General features: G+C 35.0%; 1 protein-coding gene across 2 annotated transcripts in view; it reads left to right on the plus strand.

The window, feature by feature from the left end:
* The window catches only part of LOC118203451 (endosome/lysosome-associated apoptosis and autophagy regulator family member 2-like), a 195613-nt gene that overhangs the window by 162943 nt on the left and 12863 nt on the right, over nt 1-19807 (plus strand). Inside the window, exons 18-21 of one of the 2 annotated variants that reach the window (XM_085813430.1) lie at nt 2577-2763; nt 5475-5689; nt 15303-15483; nt 19190-19306. In XM_085813430.1, the coding sequence (XP_085669556.1) occupies nt 2577-2763; nt 5475-5689; nt 15303-15483; nt 19190-19249 (643 nt within the window). In that variant the 3' untranslated portion in view covers nt 19250-19306. The remainder of the gene's footprint in view (nt 1-2576; nt 2764-5474; nt 5690-15302; nt 15484-19189; nt 19307-19807) is intronic. The other variant, XM_085813436.1, reaches the window with a different exon arrangement.

Below are 19807 nucleotides of genomic sequence, written 5' to 3' on the forward strand. Positions count from 1 at the left end.
CTAAGATGACTTTACAAAACTTTTTTTTTTTATCTTTTATTATTAACTTTTTCTGTGTTTACTTTATTTATTAAATATCATGGCCTTGGCACTTAACACCACATAAAATTCGATTCAGCAGCAAAGTCACAAAATATTTAAAAATAGTATATCTTTAGAATTTCTCACAAACAGTCTTGCGAGCGATAAAAATGTTTTATTCCATACAGTGTTGCCATTGCTTGCTTTGAAATCGTTGAGTTTATTAATCAAAAATTCTTTGAAGTTTTACAAAAGACAAAACAGATAGTAAAACAAATTCGAAATTCAAAATTCGGTTTTCCAAGTGCCCATGTTCAGATGGAGGACTACGTTATTCAGAATTGGATGGCACTACGTACCATTGCTTTTCCACAGAGCGAAAACCATACATACATTCATGAAAATTCTTCATTATTGAATTTCTTTAAATGTAACACTGGGCGATAATATTTGGTGGCAATAATTTTAAAAGCGAAATAATGCATTTAAGTGTTCCGACGCTGAATGACTTCGAGACTAATATATCATTCGGAACAAAGTCCCTTGGGGCTAATAATTGTAAATAAAGGTGTACAAAAATGTTAAGGAATAAAAGTAATCTCTGGCTTGACAAAAATTCGTAAATGAGACCCTTTTCTTGTAATCAGTTCAATTACGTGTTTAAGTGACTGACTTGCTGAAATTAATATCTTTCCTTGTTATTTTTAATTACACATAACAAATCGTTCTCTGTCTACCCGTCTCTGTCTGTGTGATGTTTCGTACAATGCTGTTTCTGTTTAACAGTCTGAAGTTTAGTCTTGTTACCTGCTCCATGTTTTATTTTGTAAATAATGGTCTATTTTCTTCGCAATATTTTCTCTTGTGATGTTTCCACCTCGATCTTTCGCCATGAATCAAAACTGACAGTTTATTAGGGAATATTTCTGTCTTAAGGGGACTCATACACCTTAAAACCCATAAGATCTTCGAATATGTTACTGTTGCAAAAATTGGGATAACTTATTTATTTTAAAAGCAATTACTTCCAACCTTTTACAGCTGACTACATAACATAGCTGCTTTCTAAAATAGTAATCAGAAAGTTTCTGTTGCCACAAATATTTTTGTAATTTAATCCGCTTTGTAACAAAATTTTTCGTCAAGTTTCCACCTTCCGCGCACAGTTTAAAACATTCTGTTGCATAATTTAATTCCATATTTAATATATAGCTTTTATAACACTTGGAAACTACTGCGAACCTAAAATTCTAAGAATTTAATGTTAAATTTTTATTTTATTTGGAGTTGAGTTTATAAAATGTATTTTATTAAAATAATCTGTAATGTTTTCGCGCATAAATTTTTTTAATACTAAACTATTCATCAAATTTTTGGTTCAATTAGAAAATGGTGCCCATATAAAGAATTCCATAAAATTTCAAGTATGTACCACTAGCCATTTTTAAAATATCATGCGCGCAAGGTGGAAGTATGACGAAAAATTTTGTCACAAAGCGGATTAAATTACAAAAATATTTGTGGCAACACACACTTTCTGGTTACTAGTTTCTAAAGCAGCTACATAGTCAGCTGAAAAAGGTTGGAAGTAATTGCTTTTAAAATAAATAAAATATCCCAATTCTTGCAACAGTCACATATTCGAAGATCATAAGGGGTTTAAGGTGTATGAGCCCCCTTAAGGTTGGGATTAGTTTAAGTAACCGAAATCTCATCACGTAGCATTAATGATCAACAGTTTCATAGCATAAATTAAAGTAATGCAACCTGATGCCAAAACGATGAATCTGAAGGGAAAATAGTCTTCGGACTTGCTGTCATGCTGCTGATTAAATTACCGGGCATTCCAAATGAAGATAAGACCATATATTACATAACCCCACTGCAGCTCATTAAGGGCCTTGATGGGGGACCAAAGTTGTCATCTGTCCCCTTATGTAATCTGTCCATATGTCTATGTAAAGTTGTCATCTGCCCCCTTATGTCATCTGTCCCCTTATGTATCTAAACATGCTTGATCGGTTTTCAGATTTATAATCGAGCTGGCCAGTCCATTAGACGAATACCTTGTTCATGGATGTATTGGTTGACTGCATGTGCCCTTTGAATTCATAAATTAATCATTAAAACAACAGAATATTCTGTTATGAAAACACATTGTCGTATTATATTATAAGGATCAAGTATGTTGTCCCTACACATCTGATTGTTACGGATCCTCATAAACAAATGCCGGCTAGTAAATACCACTTATTCCTGACTAAAGTTTATAGTTTCGGCTAGATGGGCTAAGGGCTGTGCCATTTTCAGTTATCATTTACCACCATCTCATTTAGCATCCTGTAATCCCTATATCATGTTCTTTGCCCTCTCCAAAGCACAGCATGTGTCATACTGTAGAGAGTACCAGGCACGTTTCATAGATCAGAAAGCAGTAATGCTTCTGGTGTCATTAACTAGGTTTCTGATGTCATGACTTGCAATCGAAGTAGTAACGTAATCCAGAATGGAAGTTTTCGAATAGATATTTATTTTATCTTCTTCTTCCCTTTCAGAAAAACCCAAGCTTGCAGTGAAGGGCGCAGTACGACCATCACTCTGCGATGCGACAGTAATTTGGAAGGCAATGGTATCATATCTCCCCCTTCTTCATGCTCCGATGGTACCTGCGATGGCTGCAATTTCCATTTCCTGTGGAAGACTCGACTCGCCTGTCGAGTTTGCACCGAAAGTGATTATCAGGTCAGAATGGCCTCCTCAGTTTTTATTTTGATTTTTTAAGCTTTTGTGTCGACATTTGCTAACCAGCTGAATTTGAAACTGCTTGACTCGTTTCATTTTAAACTATTAATTTTATTTCTCCGACTTGTCTTGCTCATCCTAGAAGTATGAGAGAAAAAACATAATTGAGTGTAAGAGAAACATACATTTTTGGATAATACATAATTGAGTATGAGATAAAAGCCCCGCCGTTGGTACATAACGATTACACTAGTCATAAGCTGAATTATGAATATATTATGAATTATGAGACATCTTGAACATATGGTCAAATATAGAAGTCACTTTACATTTTGAAAATTAAATAACTTTTTCTTAAATGACTGTATTTAATTAATTCTTTTTTATTTTTTGCTTATTCACATGTCCATTCAAATGGAAATGAGCTTCATCTCCCATGATCAACTTGTGAATAAACTCATTGTCATTTCTTGCAGTTCTCTGAAACCTGACAGCATAATTTACTCGTTTCTGAAAGTCTGCTGGTTTTAAAGATTGCACTAATTGAACCTTGAAAACGCGTCACTAAGTTCCTTATTGCAGGCCTACTAGGGGGATGTCGAACATTAAAATGGCGCATATCTTTGCGTTGCAACAATTGACCGTCCATTTTCAAAGTAAAATTCAATTATCTTCACTCATTGTTCTGTTGTAAACTTATCCATGCCAAAAATTTCCAGGGATTATATTTTTTAATTCTGAAAAGAGAAAAAGAAATATATTAATAGAAAAAAGTTATTTAATTTTCAAAATGTAAAGTGACTTCTGGGCCACCCTATACTATACTGCATCCCCATTTTGATGTTTCTCTGACCGTAAATAAGATTAAAAATATTCTTAGCCTTCAAAGATGGCTGAAACACCTCAGCCTATAAAACTGTGTCTACCAACGGAATACTTAATGAAGCAGGTATTACATCTCTACACCTGAATATACAACTAAGATTAAGTAGCAATAAAAGAGCATTGAGAGCTACAGTGACCAACAATAATGCATGTATGCATATGGGCAACAAGAAGCTGAATCCACATATGCTAATCCACGCAGTTTAACATGGGTATGATAGTTTCAAAAGATAATATGTTGAATATTTAGTGAATTAAATGTGAAACGAGCTAGTTTCTCTTATACAGCCATTTAAGAAGTTAAAGAGATCGTCCAAGATAAAGTCTCATGCTTTGAAGCCTCATCTAATTTGGGGTTAGCTAGTTTGTCATCTTTGTTGTAAGAAAACTGGTCATAATTTTTTTTGGACATTTAATTCAACTTCTTGTAGTTAAAATAAGAGACAGTTTGCTATGTGATTCTTCCAGCAGGAGTAAGAATCTTTAAAACATGTTTATGGTTGTGACCAAGTTCATGCATGAATGCTTTTACCCACAGCTCGCAGAAGTTAAAATTGCAATCCTTTTAAGTTTCGCATTAGTAATAGCTTTATGGAGATCAGTTTATTTTTAAATGTTAGCCATTTATTTGTGCGTGTATTTAGCATGCTAAAGTTGTATCGTTTAAATTCATGTTATTGTTATTGTTGCTGCTGCTAATCCTAACTGGCTAGTCATCAGGCGAGACCAGATCCGTGAGTCCAAGAACCTGGTTTATGGAATAAGGAGAGTGCTACAGCTTCTGTTCGTCAAAAGATGTGAAGCACCAAATGATAGAAAGCTGACTTTGCCTACTAGCTTTAGCTGGGCTAAGAGAAATCGCCTTCACGACTAGAGTGGCCCTACTATAAGAAACTTCCAACGTACTTCACCCATTCCCCCCCACTGTCACGCCCTCTTCACGTTGAGGCAACTAGTAGGAACTGAAGTCTTAGAACAACTTATTTGCTGATGCAACTTATTGTATGTATTTCTAGTTATCGGATTTGGTCTACAACTGAAAGGCAGTTGAAAAACTCGATAATTTAACCAGTTTTGCTGAACTGCATCTGAGCCATTGTAGCACCTTTCTCTCATAAAAGACTTCATCAGTTTCAAGACGAAATACTTAGAAATATAGCAAAGTAAGATGCCTCTCTCTAGAGATGTTTTTAGTATCGCAAAGGTAAGAATGACATTTAAGGATTACTTAAAATTGGATGATATAAAATAAATAATTATTAATATAATTTAGATATAATATTTATCCAGCTTATGCTAAAATGTGGTAAAAAATGTATTATTGTTTGGATGCTTAATTAATTCAAGTCACAGCGTGTTGTTCCAGATAGTTCTAGTAACCTTGAACAGAAGTTTGTTTTTAGTGTGTGTGTGTGCGTTTTAATTATGTTAAAATAAAAATTTTTGGATGAACGCAGTGTAGCTGTATCTAATTAAAGCACGTTTTTTGATATTTAAAAAAGTAGACACAGAACTCGATGCATCCTTTCGTTGCCTACAAGAACAACAGAAAATATTCTTTCTCAAGGAAGAGGGCCCAAGGGACAATCTTGTACCTTTTCCCAGAGCTTCCTTTTCCCTCATTGCATAATCTTCCTACTATAAATCCAGACATTCGGAGCTTAGACTTAATACGACACCACTTGTGGTGAACAAGACGTAAAATGCCGCCACCGTATAACTGTAAATTCACGAATATCTCACTCAAGAGCTAAGGGAAATTCTTTGCAAGAGCTTCTAAATCTATTAATCCTTCCCATTAACCGATTACTCTTTGTTTCTTTCAGATTGTACGTGGCGAATGCATTCATGGCCAGCAGACTGTCCATTACATCTCGCCTCAGGGCTGCATCCTACCTGATGGATCCGCTGAGGGGGCGTTCAGACGCACCATACCATGCACAGTAATACCAAAAGAGTTGCAACTTCTGATCGGAGCAGGAGTGGGATTTGGTATCCTTCTCCTTGTCTTAGTTTTCTATTTCTGGAAGAAAAACAGGAAGTAAGAGACTCTGATGTTTACATTCTGTTTTTTTTTTTTTTTTTTTTTTTTTTTTTAACTAAAAACATATTTTTAGTCAAGGGTATTATGGGCAGGTATGAATGGGTACCTTAAAAATTTCCAAAGTGTGTTCCCTCCCTAATAACTCCCCCTATTTCTTAACGTTATAAAACCTCTCAAGAAATGCTCAGACTGATCAGATCACCCTTTCTGTGTTTTCCTGGTAGCCCTTAAGTATAGAATCATTTGGAAAAGAATCACAGTCAACAAACCATCATTTCAATTAGAAAGTAATATTTAAACCTCCACAGCTCAATCAGCAGTGTCAATGGTTCAGCTTACAGTATTGATCTTCGTGAGCTAATACGGTTGATTCCCAATTTATTTCAATGTTTCTGAGATTAAGCAATTTTGATGAATGTACATACTCTAATTGCTGACTGAATTCACTCGGTCTTCCTCACTCAGTAGAAAAGAAAACCACTTTTTTTTAGTATCTCTTGAAAATCCGTCTCATACCTGGATTCTGCTTCCAAAAAGCTATATAACTAAAAAAGCACTTTAGCTTAATATTACTAAATAACGGCACTGTAAAAGTATGCGATTCGGAACGGTAGTTAATTGATAGAGTTTGACTTTTATGGTAGCATAAACTAGCATCAAACTCTTAACGAACTTGGAGCAAATTATCACTGTGTCTGAAATCAACGACATAGACTTGAAAAAGTTAAAACAACCTTTTTATTAAGTCAGAACTTTAACATAAACGTACATCTTGTGCTTAACAAAACAACCATCACTTGCAGAGATGCAACTCAAAGTAACAGTTAAATTTAAACTTAAAACTAAGCCTAGTAGCCAAAGACTAAGAAATTCTCACTGGTGTAACAATTAAATATCGGCAGCAGTAATACGAAGCCGAAGAATTAAAGCTGGTGAATCCCAGCAACATGGCTTCGAGAGCACGCTCTGTCTTAGAATATAATACCCTCGACTTAAATACTGTCTAACTGATTTACATTATAATGATTGGTTAATTAAAATAATAATAACCCTATACATTAACAATGAATAATTGAAGATAAATATGCAAATAATAAGAGAAATTAACCTCTAGACGTTATAGTGAGTACAAAAAAAAAAAAAAAAAAAAAAAAAATGAATATATTTAGTGACAGCAGCTCCACTCATCTTCTTCAAAAGGAAAATTTTTATTTCTCGTAAAAGTGAACTATGCTGAAGTATTTGAAACTCACTAAGCGTTTTAAAACATAATTAAGTTACACGTTAAGACTAGAGGGTTGCCAGTTACAGGGGTTAGACAAAAATATGGAAACACCTTTAAAAAAACAAGTCTCTTTGCTTAATATGTTGTAGGAAACCCGTTGGCATCCAAAACAGCTTGCAGTCTTCTCGGAATGGATAAATACAGTTCCTGTATGTTTGCCAAGGGAATATTATACCATTCTTCCTGCAAAACGGTGGCAAGTTCAGATAACGATGTTGGCGGTGGATAACGAGAACGCACTTTCCGTTCCAATGTAGACCACAAAGGTTCGATAATATTCAGGTCTGGTGACTGTGGTGGCCAGGGAAGATGGGACAACCCATCCTCGTGCTCAGAAAACCAGTCCTGGACAATGTGAGCTGTGTAAACAGGGGCTTTGTCGTCTTGGAAGACACCATCACCATCGGGGAACAAAGTTTGTACCATGGGATGAACTTGAACGGCCAAAATGTTCACATAAGTCTTGGCAGTCATGTGCCATGACACAGTTATCACGGGGCTAGCAGAGAACCACGATATGGCTGCCCAAACCATAACAGAAACCCCGCCATGTTTCACTCTTGGCAACAAGCAGTCTGTATTATAGGCTTGAGATGGCGTTCTCCAGACGTAAACTCGGCCAGAAGTGGGAAACAATGTGAAAGAAGACTCGTCAGACCATATTACTCGCTTCCACTGCTCTATAGACCAGGCTTTATGACTTAAACACCACCTTTTCCAGTTACGGGCATTAGCATCACTGATGAGTGGCTTCTCAATTGCAGCACGGCCAGCAATTCCCTGTTTATGAAGCTCCCTTCTAATTGTTTTGGTACTCACAGGGTTCGGTAACACAACATTCATTTCAGCAGTAACTTTTGCAACTGTGGTCTTCTTATTTTTTGTCACAATTGCCCTTAATGATCGTCTGTCACGATCACTCAGGACACACTTTCGTCCGCGCTGTGATTTAGCAGATGATGTTTTTCTGCTTTTCAAATATGCGGAATAAATCTTCGATACAGTACCTCTTGAAGCTCTAAACACCTCGGCTACCTTGCTTACGGAAGCACCTACCATACGTGCTTCAACAATTTGCCCACGTTCGAAGTCTGTTACTCTGACATAATGCAATGACAACCTCACATAACAGTACTCCGACAACAACTGAACTGTTTAGCACATTTGCGAAGTTGTATAGGTGGCGTCAGTAGTCAAAAACGCCAGCGCCACCTACATATTTCATTAAAATCAATCTTTCTTTTCAAACATGCATTTTACAAGGTGTTTCCACATTTTTGTCCATCCACTATTTAAAGCTTATATTAATGCATATAGCTTGTAGCTATTTAGGTTTTCGATTAACACTTTCATTAAATTAATATTTATTAGATTCTGAAGGTCAATATAAGTCTTATATATTAAGATGCAATAACATGCCGAACAGGTATTAATTTAGAAGTCAAACAACAAAAATCAGCGTTATATTTTCAAATTTTGGATGCTGATAACAAAAATCAGTGTAATCAGCATCCAAAATTTGAAAATATAACGCTGATTTTTGTTGTTTGACTTCTAAATTAAGCCTTATATAGCTTCATTATTCCGGACGTTCTGCATTAATCCTCGTGATGTATAAATCTTCATAAAAAGTACAGAACATTATTTTGTTTTTTTCCAAGAAGTGGATGTATCAGGTTCAATGCTCCGTCTTACTTTCTTTGGGAACATGCACAGACCTGACTCGGAACAGGGAGCTTACTGAAGCTATGTTCAATAAATGTGGGAAGTAGACAGGACACAGGAAGGGTATACAAAACCCTTTATTTTTCACTTTTTACAATAATTTCCGTACTTCGGAATACAGAGACCAACTACTTGTGGTCTGAACGTAAGAATATAAAAATATAACTTAAATTTGGAATAATCAACAAGGGCCTACGTGTAAGATTGGCCGGATATTAACAGGAAGCCGTATGTAGTACAGAGAACTGTTAACACTACAATACGTTTAAAATTATCACGAGGATTAAACCTCTGGCCTGGAAGGCAAACAGCAACCGAGTAAAACTTCTAAGGCAAGCGGCCTGCTTCCACTAACTCCTTCCTCTCTCTCGCTTGGCAAAAAGCCACAACTTAAGTACTTGGCGTTCGCCAGACAAATTTTGCATAAATAAGTTAACGCTTTTAATTCTGGCCGGAAGTAGAAAATAAGAAGTGATAGTAAAGATTTAAAATAAAATAAACGTTAGTAAAACTTAAGATCCTTACAGATGTATCCTATCCTGCAAAAATCAATGTTCCATCCTTCGATCAAAAGAGCAAAATAACAATACTATGAATTACTTATAGTAATAATTTATGCTTGTATTGCTCAACAAAAATTATATCAATTAAAATCTGAAAATTATCGATTATCCCTTTGTATAAATCTGGAAGTTTACTTAATGTGCTAAGTCTCTGATTATTATCACTACTAGGAAGATAAATTTCAGAATTGTTTTTTTAAAGTGTTGTGATCGTAGTTCAAACTATTTTTTTTTAATGTGCTCGTGAGTCGATTTTCTAGTGCTGCATTTATTTTGATTTTGTGCCCATACTGATACGTACCAAAAGACTGCTTGGGGTATCAATATATACTCTAAATAAAGACTAGAATTTGCCTAATTTTACTCTTAATTTACAATATTTTTTTTTTTTTTTTTTTTTTTTTTTGAAACCTGTGAAGTATGGCATTTATACTTCTTATTATACCTTCAGTTAGCTGTAATAAACGCTGGAAACCATATCAATGAAGGAATGATCTTCGTATGTATACGGTTGTTACACGTATCTTATGGGTAAAAATATGTCAGTTCGTAGTCACTTTCCAAAAGAACTCCTGACAGGTGTTTCGATATTCTGCCCACTCATATTGAAGACTCCTGTCACTAAAAGTAAAGAGCCATAGAAAAATCGTAGCTGCTGTTTTTAATACGACTACGATCTGAATGTTCAGCCAATAAGAGTTCCAGTTTATATCTGAGTTATGCATTCACCGTAGAACCAAACAAAGCAGACGCAGATGGGAAAAGTTTTTGTAAATTGTGGGGAAAAGTGATTCTCCATGTTTCAGAGATCTCAAGCCTTCGTTCGGAAAATGCTGGCGTAAGGATGCTGGCCCTGTTTAACTTCGAACTAGCAAGTTTGTTTTATTGCATTCCCCGTGTTTTTGGACGCCGACCGAACACGTAAGTTATTCTGGTGAAATCTGATGCATAATATTTAAAAAAAAAAAAACCTTTTTGCTGTATTTACATTTATTGTACCGTTATGACAGAACGAGATCATTGGAAGGAAACTTCCTTTACAGCTTTAGTTGCATTGATTTTTGACGAAGGCGGTGCGCATATTTCACAAGTGCACATCTGACTAGCCACCGATGGAGTGGCTTCTAGGATGGACCAATGGGCATCCAGTAATATTTCTGTCATGTCACATGTCATGTCCCGCGCTTTTAAGATTTAGGCAAGGTGTTTGAAAATATTTTGCCCAGAAATTTTCTGTACAAAATAATTAAAGTATCGTCGATTTCTTCTGAAAATTTTCATTGCGAAGTTAGATCAACTATAACCAATTGTGAGGACTTCACTACCTTGGTTGAAAAAATTTGAAATAAATATAAACACATGTTGCATACTTCGCAAAAATATCCATGTGAAATATTACTTAGTAAGTGGTAAATAAGATGAAGAAAGAAGTATGAGATAAACATCTAGGCCCAAATGCTATCTTTACATAAAACTATGCATATGAGAAAAATATTTACACCAATCATATATGTAAATAGAAGTCAGCAATTTTTATTGCAATCTATATGAAAAAGATGAAAGATGTTCTATAATAATAGCTAATGCAGAACTTTACCAATCTTCATTTGTATGCATTTAGAGTATTAAATTTCACATTTAATAACTTCTCACTCTTAAAATGTACTGTCTACACAAGAAATAATCATTAAACAGAACGAATTTATCTTATTCACAAAGAATATATTCAATTTATTCACATATAACTTTTGTTAACAATGGATATAATTAGATCATACACAATATGTATTCTGAATCTTACACTTTCAAAATCAAAAGAATGCGACCACTGAAATAAGAAAACACTAGATTGTAACACTTCCAGTTCTTCTCAGCTCAGTAATAAAAGAAACTATACACTTGAATTCTCTTTTAATCCACAGGTGTTAGTAAATGCATAATATTCGAGACTAACTGTAGCTTTAGTTATTTTCTCGATTTAGGTAGCTATAATATGCCATGAACATCAATATATCATAACATATGCCAATAGAAGCTCATTGGTCCATTTTCAAAACTCCTCCCTCAGTGGCTACGTTGATGTGCACTTGTGAAATATGCAGGCGGTGCAGTCTGTCCAGTTCAAGTGTTAGCGTAATGGCAGAATGAAGGGATGCAGTTATAAGATGTTAACTTTAGAAAACATATTAAAATTAAAATGTCGTGGACAGGTGAAATGTTTTTGTTGTGTTTAAAAACACTTCATGGTATCAATAAACAAATGTAATTTCCTTAAAAGCTGTTGAACAGTAGCATTTTATAAATCGTTTATTTAAATACAAAACAGTTAACTATTTTCGAAAGTTGGAAAGATATAGGTTTCGGCTGGGATTTTTACCCATGATCCTCAGCTCTGTGCAGTCAGATGTTTGTTATCCGACATCAGACTCTTATAGTCTTTGATTGAATATGGGATCTATGATTCGATTCTTAAGGACAACCGATGACATTACACTTCTGAATGTGTAATCGGTAAGGTTGCGCTATAAAAATCCTTTAAGAATTTTAGCACCCCGCCAAGTACGTTTTAAGTCAGTTAAGTTTGAATTAGGGTCTTCACAACACGTTTTTACTATTTTTAGAATGATGTCTGTCTGTGTATATATATATTTTTTGTTAATGGCGGGCATTTGCCTATAACGGCATTGGCTACTCCTAAGGCCAGAAACGGTGGCCGTTTTATTGTGGAGGCATCTAATAGGCGACCACCGTTACCTCCTACGAACGGACAGACAATTTTACGTCCATGCCTTCTCCGGGATTCAAACCTGGGGCCTTCGGTATCGCAGCCAGCCTTCCTTAACCACTAAACCGTCTGTGTATGTGGCTGAGATGATATTTTTCATCAGCAATAGCTGTTTTATGAAACTTCCAAAAATTTCTATTTTCCGTATTTAAGCCTTCTGCATTTATATAAAACGTTGATTAGATTTGGTGTAAAATTGGTGACACCGAAATGCTACTTCACAGAAGGCCATAATGCCTCGTTCCGACGACGGTTTTGTTGTCATAAAGTTTTGTGGTTTAAGGCATAAAAGTCATTAAGCCCATTCAAACTTTAGCTGCGTTTAAGCCACAGCCAATCAAGGAAGGGGAAGTTGCGCATGCGTAAATGTGTAGCTGACTTAGCGAAACCGTCGACTGATGTTTACTTCGCTGTGACTGGATAGCGCTTATACCAAGTTGCATAAAATTGAAAAGTTTAGGCAAAGCCCTTAAACCAGTTTTTCTGACAAGCAAGGTCTGGTTGCCTAGCAACGATGCTTGGCTTAGACATTTTACGATTTTAAAACCACTGTGTGAACGAAGCATAACAGTCTTTAATGATAGTGGTACGTTATTTGAAGCCCATAGCAGTTTTTAATAAAAAAACTACATTAAAATATAATCCAAAACTTTTCCAATTTTGTATTTAATACTTCTAACTGAATGGGAACAACACAGAATAGTACATTTTGACTAAAATTAATAAACCGGAAGGAATAATTTACTTTAGGTTCTGAACAGACTTTTGTAAAAAATTATATTATGAGATAATCCAAATCTCAAATTGGGTATTAAAATAAACACGTGACTGTCAACAGCATATTACATTTATTAGTATTAAATGTATTCTTGAAATTATGCCGAATAGAACGAGAATAAGCTTATTACGAAGACGAGCTTTTCATTATGAAGCAATTCGTTGTGAAGCTTCAGTCCTAAATTTCGTGTTCGTTGCACTTTTGTGTCGAATCACTTTTCAGACAGAAGGATGCTGCTACCAGATATTATCGCAGCGTATTTTTTAAAGAAATGATGTAATAAATATTAATAGGACAGTGACTATGAAAAGAAATGTATAACAACACTTAACACTGTATGGGGAATTCTAAAGATATGCTGCTTTTAAAAATGTTGTGATTGTTAAATCATTGATTTTGTAAATCTGAAATACTATATAAGAGAAAACATTACGATCAATGCGATACTTTCAAATCAAAGCATGGAAACGGATATGTATATCAATCAGAACGTATAGTTATCATTTTCAATCGTATGGGAGGACAAAAAACGTGTAGTGTTTGTTTGTAATTAACACTGAGCTATAAAGTTTACAAACAAATTAGATTTTATTTACAAACGATCATCCGGGATTGATAAGTTATCAAAACTCGTTGCTATTCTTCCTATTATATGTTCTTCGATCAAGTTCTTTTGCACGTAGGGCCCATTAATGGCCGAACGGTAAAGTCGCTTAACACCGGTAGATCGGTCCGTGCCTGGAATCCCAGCGAACGGGCTGGCTGCGTGGACGTTTTCATGCTTTTCCCTATGGTAGCGTGTATACGAGCCAGATTCCTTTCACAATTCCGCCATGAAGGCATCCCTCTCGGCAGATAGCCCTCGAGTGCTTTGCCATAAACAAATAAACCAAAACATCTTTTGCGTTTTCTTTTTTTAATTTGATATAGTACATGCTCCATCCAACACTTTAGAAATTCAAAGCCTCGGGCTTTTCGCATTGGGAGATTACAGTTTTTGGACTTTCTTGGACTAAAAACATGACATGTAAAACTTCAGCTTTGAAACCTGTTTTATAGGTTGAGGCTGAACTTTATAAGAACAAAAGCTTTTTTTTTTAATCTAATCATAAAAAAATTGAATGCCCCCCCTGAGTTTATAAAAAAGAATATTTTTATTTTCAATACAAAAAATGGATTTAAATTTCCAATGCCAGTGGTCCCATAATTATGTATATAAATATTTAATATACTAATAACTATATAGTAATAACTATAAAGTTATTACAGATGTTTTACTATGTGTGATTATTACAGCAGCTTCGTTATTTTATTTACTATTTTAAATATAGATCAATCAATCAATCAACTTTACGTGCTTATTGTTAGGAAATATCCAGGTGCGGTTAAGATAGGTTAGGGTTGCCAGAAAGTGGCACGAAAGGCAGATTTGCCTGATTTGGCGAGAAGTCGACCATTTGACGACATATGGCAACAAAACTGGCGATATGCCATAGACAGATCGAGAACATTCTAGAACGAATTCTTACCAGTTTTCCCCAGTGTATTCTCGAAGACAGGTCAGAAGCTATATATATCCTGCCTGCACGTGTAGTAGCAATTTATCGTGAAGAGTATCTTGAGCGTGTTGAGTTCAGAAGTAGTGATTGAGAGAGATCGACCGTGTCGAGAGCTTTGTCGTGAAGCTGTCTTTACCGTTATAGCCTGATCGCTGATAGCCTGAAGGCTGTGTTGCTGATCTTTTCAGGGTGTTTATCGCAGTTTTTAGACGACTGTAACGCGTCTTTGGAACTGTCCCGTGTAATACTGACGAATAAATTGTGTTTTGATTCTTCATCAAGTGTTGTTATCAATCATTCCAAATCCACAAACCGGTACAACGCAACAACTGGTGTCAGAAGTGGGATATGTGAGTGAATGCCAGTGACCCGCCTTAGAAGAGATGAAAGCCGATATAAAAACCTATAAGAATTCGTTGTAGAATATTCCCTCTCCGTCTATAATATATCACCAATTTTGTCACCAAATGGGCGATTTCGCTCCAAATCTGGCAACCCTAAACCCGTTTTGTGGGGAAGCTATCTTACCGCAGCTGGGCATTTCGTAACAGTATATTGCATTGATTTAATTCGACTGCACGAGTATAAAAACAAAGGTTCAAGCCAGTAAGTCCTTTAAAGATCAACCTTCTGTGTTTACAGGAGGAAAAGAGTGATCAAAATTATCTGTTATTTAATACCTATAAGGAAATATCCGGCACTTAGTATTCGTACAAGGTATGTTAGTTAAGAAAGTTTAAAATTACCAGCCAAGGCTTCCTGGCGTACATTGCAAGTTGTATACCTTTCTACATACAATTCTATATCTTAGAAATTATTTACATCTTTCTAAAGGTCATCATCTTTAATCTTTAAAATTTTCAATTATTTAATCTCATTTGATGTCATCTTTAACTGCATGTGTTTTTCGTAAAGGTTGGAGTTCAAGTATATGAAGCTGGTCCAGTCGAGTTCGTCGAAGGACTGTGAATTACCGGCTGCCGAGAGCTGTGCCATCGACGACGACGAGGAGGAGCACTTCGACAGCGTCGCTTTTAGCGACAAGAAGAAAGGAATCTTGGGGAAGTTCCGCACAATTAGAGTCGGCAATCATAAGGTGAGAAACCATCTTCATTTAGATAATAATGGTGAATCGCTTTTATGTTAAATATTTAATGCAAGATTTGAATAGGAATGATTTCATAGATACCTAAAAGTGTCATGTTTGGCGAATTATAAGTGCACAAAACAAGAAATAGTACTTACGCATTATCCCATCTACCTTAGTAAAAATCGCCAAAGCTTTAGATTACACCAAACTCTGGTAACTATGCGCATAACAGTTATTCAGGCAACCATTCTCATGATAAATGTTTAGTTTGCAACGTCGTCGTTTTCTTGTGCGTCTTTTTGTTATATTCCAAGTTCCAACGACTTTTACAGAAATATTATGATTATTTTTTGTGTTAAACTCGATTTTAAAATTTGTACTGTAGGATTTTTTATAATAGAAGAAAGAGAGGTGAAATTTTGCAGAAATGCATTATTTTGTTGCAAACTCGTTAAAGGAACAATGCTTCGAATTCTTTTTCAAAGTGATCTCTACAAAATTTCCGCAACAGAAGCAGAAACCCGTTTGTAACTAGTTTACTGATTTGGAATAAATATATAATTGAAACTTAGAATGTATCTGTAGGTATGTATGTAATACATAAAATGTTTTAACAATAAAAGTAATTGTTCTTTTTCTTCCTTAAAATTCGGCAAACTGCGCCAAGGTGGCTGCGATAATAAGTTACGGACAGAGGCTTTTCTGCTTATGCAGTGGTTTGATGGAAAATTATTATTTTATTGTTCTGCCATCAACTAAATTTGGAAGTGATATTATAGAAGGGTGAAATAATTTCGCTTTTAAAATCATAAGAATGTTTTTAAAAGAATCAATGACTGACTGAAACGTTATACCTTAATGTAACCCACCATATTCGAAGAGCTTCTTTCAAAATGATGGTTATATTTCTTAATTTGTTAGACTTTTTTAATTGGATTGCAGTCTCACTTAAATATAATCACTTCAAAAGTGATAAAAATTCATTTTTTGTGAAATTTACACAACTGAAAATTTTACAACGAAATTAACAAAAACATCAACCATAAGAAAATAATAATGATAAAAACGTAATTTTTTACTTTATGTTGTGTATGCTAACCATAAGCATCCAGTGGGGTAGATAATTCGAAAATGTTCATCTATTAGTAATATATGGCCAAATATGTCAGCCAACACTCAAAAATTGAAAAAACAATACATACACTATTGAAGGAAAAATAATGTATTTTAAATTCTCTAAAGTTATTTTTTAACGCCTACGGTATATCATGCATAATAATTTACAAACTTCGTGTAAAAAATTTTCATGTGATTCTATAAGAAACTTTTAAAATTATCATGGATTCTGATAGTATAAACCATAAAAAAAACAATTAATCAAAATTCGCATTTAAAGTTTTCAGATTAATGTTACATGACATATATGCACTGCTATTCATGTTGCCAAAGGAAAATGAGAAAATACATAATAAAAATACTTTGCCAGATTCTCCAGACTTATTGAAATGCTTAAAATTATTTAGTTAAAATATAACATAAAAAAGGGTAAAAATTGCATCTTTAATTTGCCCTTTGATTTCCGGTGTAGCAGACAGTAAGTAACTTCCGGTTCGTCATCTCTCAGAAAAACTTATATATTTCCACTTCTAGTCAACATAACAAAAAAAAAAAAAAAAAAAAAAAAAAAAAAAAAAACTTTTTGATAACTAAATATGGCCTTTAAAAATGTTAAATAAAAAAAATTGAGGTGTTTAGTCAAAATCGGAGTTTTGAATGAGATAGGTTACCTTAATGTTAAATGATGCAGGCTAATTTTGTTATTCTTTATTACTGCTAACTATCATTATTAATGATATAATGTGCGCAGTATATGATGTGCGCAGTATTACTGCTCATTTTTGGAGCACAATCTTTGACCAGCTTTGAGAAAAAATCGGCGACACTTTCTGCAGAACGCTCCTCTCATTTTGCATGACAATGCTCTGCCGCATGCAGCGCAAGCTGTGACTGATTTGTTCAAGCGATGGGGCTGGGAAGTGCTTTACCATTCACCCTACTCCCCACATCTAAGACCTTGTGATTATGACTTAATTCCTAAGATGAAGGAACCACTTCGTGGCACTCGCTTCCAAACTGTTCCTGAGATTCTTGCGGCAGTAGACCGGTCCATTCAAACTATCAACAAAACAGGCGCTGCTACAGGTATTCTGCGACTTCCACATTGTTGGAAACGGGTTGTACACAATGCTGGCGACTATATTGAAGGACTGTAAAACATGGTGACATGAATGACTTTTGTATTCCTTGTAAATAAATAGTTGCCACTATTAAAGTTCCAACCCTCGTACATTAGTGTACAGAATTTGATTTTAAGAGGTTGTTATCCAAAAGTTATGTTGTTGGTCCAGAAGTCTTCTCCAGGCATCTCTACTCTTGGCAACTGTTTTCCAGTTTTTAACCTTTAAAATATTAAGATCGTTTTCGACACAATCAATCCATCTTAGTGGGGGTCTGCCCCAAGGTCTATTTCCCATGAGCTTTGCCAGAAAGATTTTTTTTGCAAAAACTATCTTCATTCATTCTAGCCACATAGCCAGCCCATTTAAGTCTCTGTAATTTGACGAATTTTACAGTATCAGCTTGTTTATAAATTTAGAGCTTCCTAAGTTAGATCTTCTCCATGATCCATTCACTTGGACTCCACCAAGAATGTAACGTAATATCTTTCGCTCGAAAATTCCCAAAGCTTCCTCATCACGTAAAGTCATTGCCCAAGTCTCTGATGCATAAGTCAAGACAGATCTTGTAAGAATTCTGCAAAGAAGCAATTTAGTTCTCAATTTTAATAAAACTGGATTTTAAATAACTTTTCAGGGCATAAAAACAATTATTTGCAGCCATGATTCATTTTGTTATTACCTTTATTAATAAATGCGTACTAGCTACACAACTAAATCTCACAAAGGAATTAAACCCATTGGAAACTCGTGGAAGACTCGCTTAGATACCATAGTAGTGTTAACGCTGTAAACATTATTTTTTATTTAAAAACATCGTGAAATGACTCCAAATCGACTAAGCGTCTGTACTTGTATGAGGCTAAGTTTCGAGAAGCTTTAAACGGGTTTCAAGAATTCCTGAAGGATCGAGAATGAACTGGAAGCTTCTCGTATGTGCAGTTCCCATGGGTGGCCAAGCACCGACTGCTAGAGAAGACACAAAGTTCAACTTGGCAAATTACCGCTTTCAAAATGCAATATCGAAATTTTGATAGTTATTCCACTTTTTTAATTCTTTAATTTTATTTAGTTTTTATTTATTTTATTTTCCTGAAGCATTGGGAAGTACATGTGGAGCCCTTAGGGCTCCGCTGAATACATGTTGAGATTCTGAACCACTGCTTTGGAGATATCAATACAAATGTATCATACATAAAAGTAATGTTTCTTTCCTAAGTCTAACACAAGAATATCCAAGTTTTTGAAATATTCTTTCTAAGAATATCACGATAAACTAAGCACTTAACTTTATTCGATTATCTTGTCTTCACCTTTTAGCCGTCTACTGATGCCTACTGTCATGTTCTAAAAGGCGTCAGTAAGGAAGAATTGATGAATGCGCATTTTTGTTATTTTGTATTTTGTTCTTGCTGTTTTTGCTGCTTTAGAATGTTTAAGGAAACCCTGAAATGAATTTATGCATGATTGTCCAGGTTTATAAGTGGGAATCGGAATCGGAAGCTCTGGAGGGCTCGTGGACGCCGGCCAACTGAAGAGGGCCTTTGAAGAAAGGGGTGTGTCATTCGCAATGCCGTCCGTCCACATCCGAGGTAGGGCTTCCTACACATTTTTTGATGCACATTCATGCAAATAGTTTAGCAGTGTTCTCTGCTTCACTTACCTTTTTTTTTTTTTTTTTTCCTTTAAATATCATTTACTATTTGCTGCTTTCTTTCTTCTCTCCCAGAGCTTAGGTTCGTTGGTTTTATTTCATGCAAAGATGTCAACTTATTTGCCCCAAAAGAACTCCTTTTTATGCATGGTTTACAAATAAAAGACCCTGCAGTCTGTTATACTTCTTAGCATTTCACAATAATCCCAAGGAATAGTTTTGATTCTTCAGGTTTCTCAATAATGCCAAGATAGTTTACATGATTTTTTCTCTTCATGTTATGCTTTTTCCCCTATATTCATGTTATTTCAGGCGTTTTTGGATTTCCTGATATTTAGTAAAATTAAAACAAGCTCATAGTTGTTAAAATACAAGGTATTGTAACTTCAGAATATCCGTGTTGGGTGATAGAAAAAACAGTTTGTCGTTTAAAATATTT

The sequence above is a fragment of the Stegodyphus dumicola genome, chromosome 1 (assembly GCF_044657685.1).
Source record: "Stegodyphus dumicola isolate Sdum_Otavi_A_Nest chromosome 1, ASM4465768v1".
NCBI lineage: Eukaryota > Metazoa > Arthropoda > Arachnida > Araneae > Eresidae > Stegodyphus > Stegodyphus dumicola.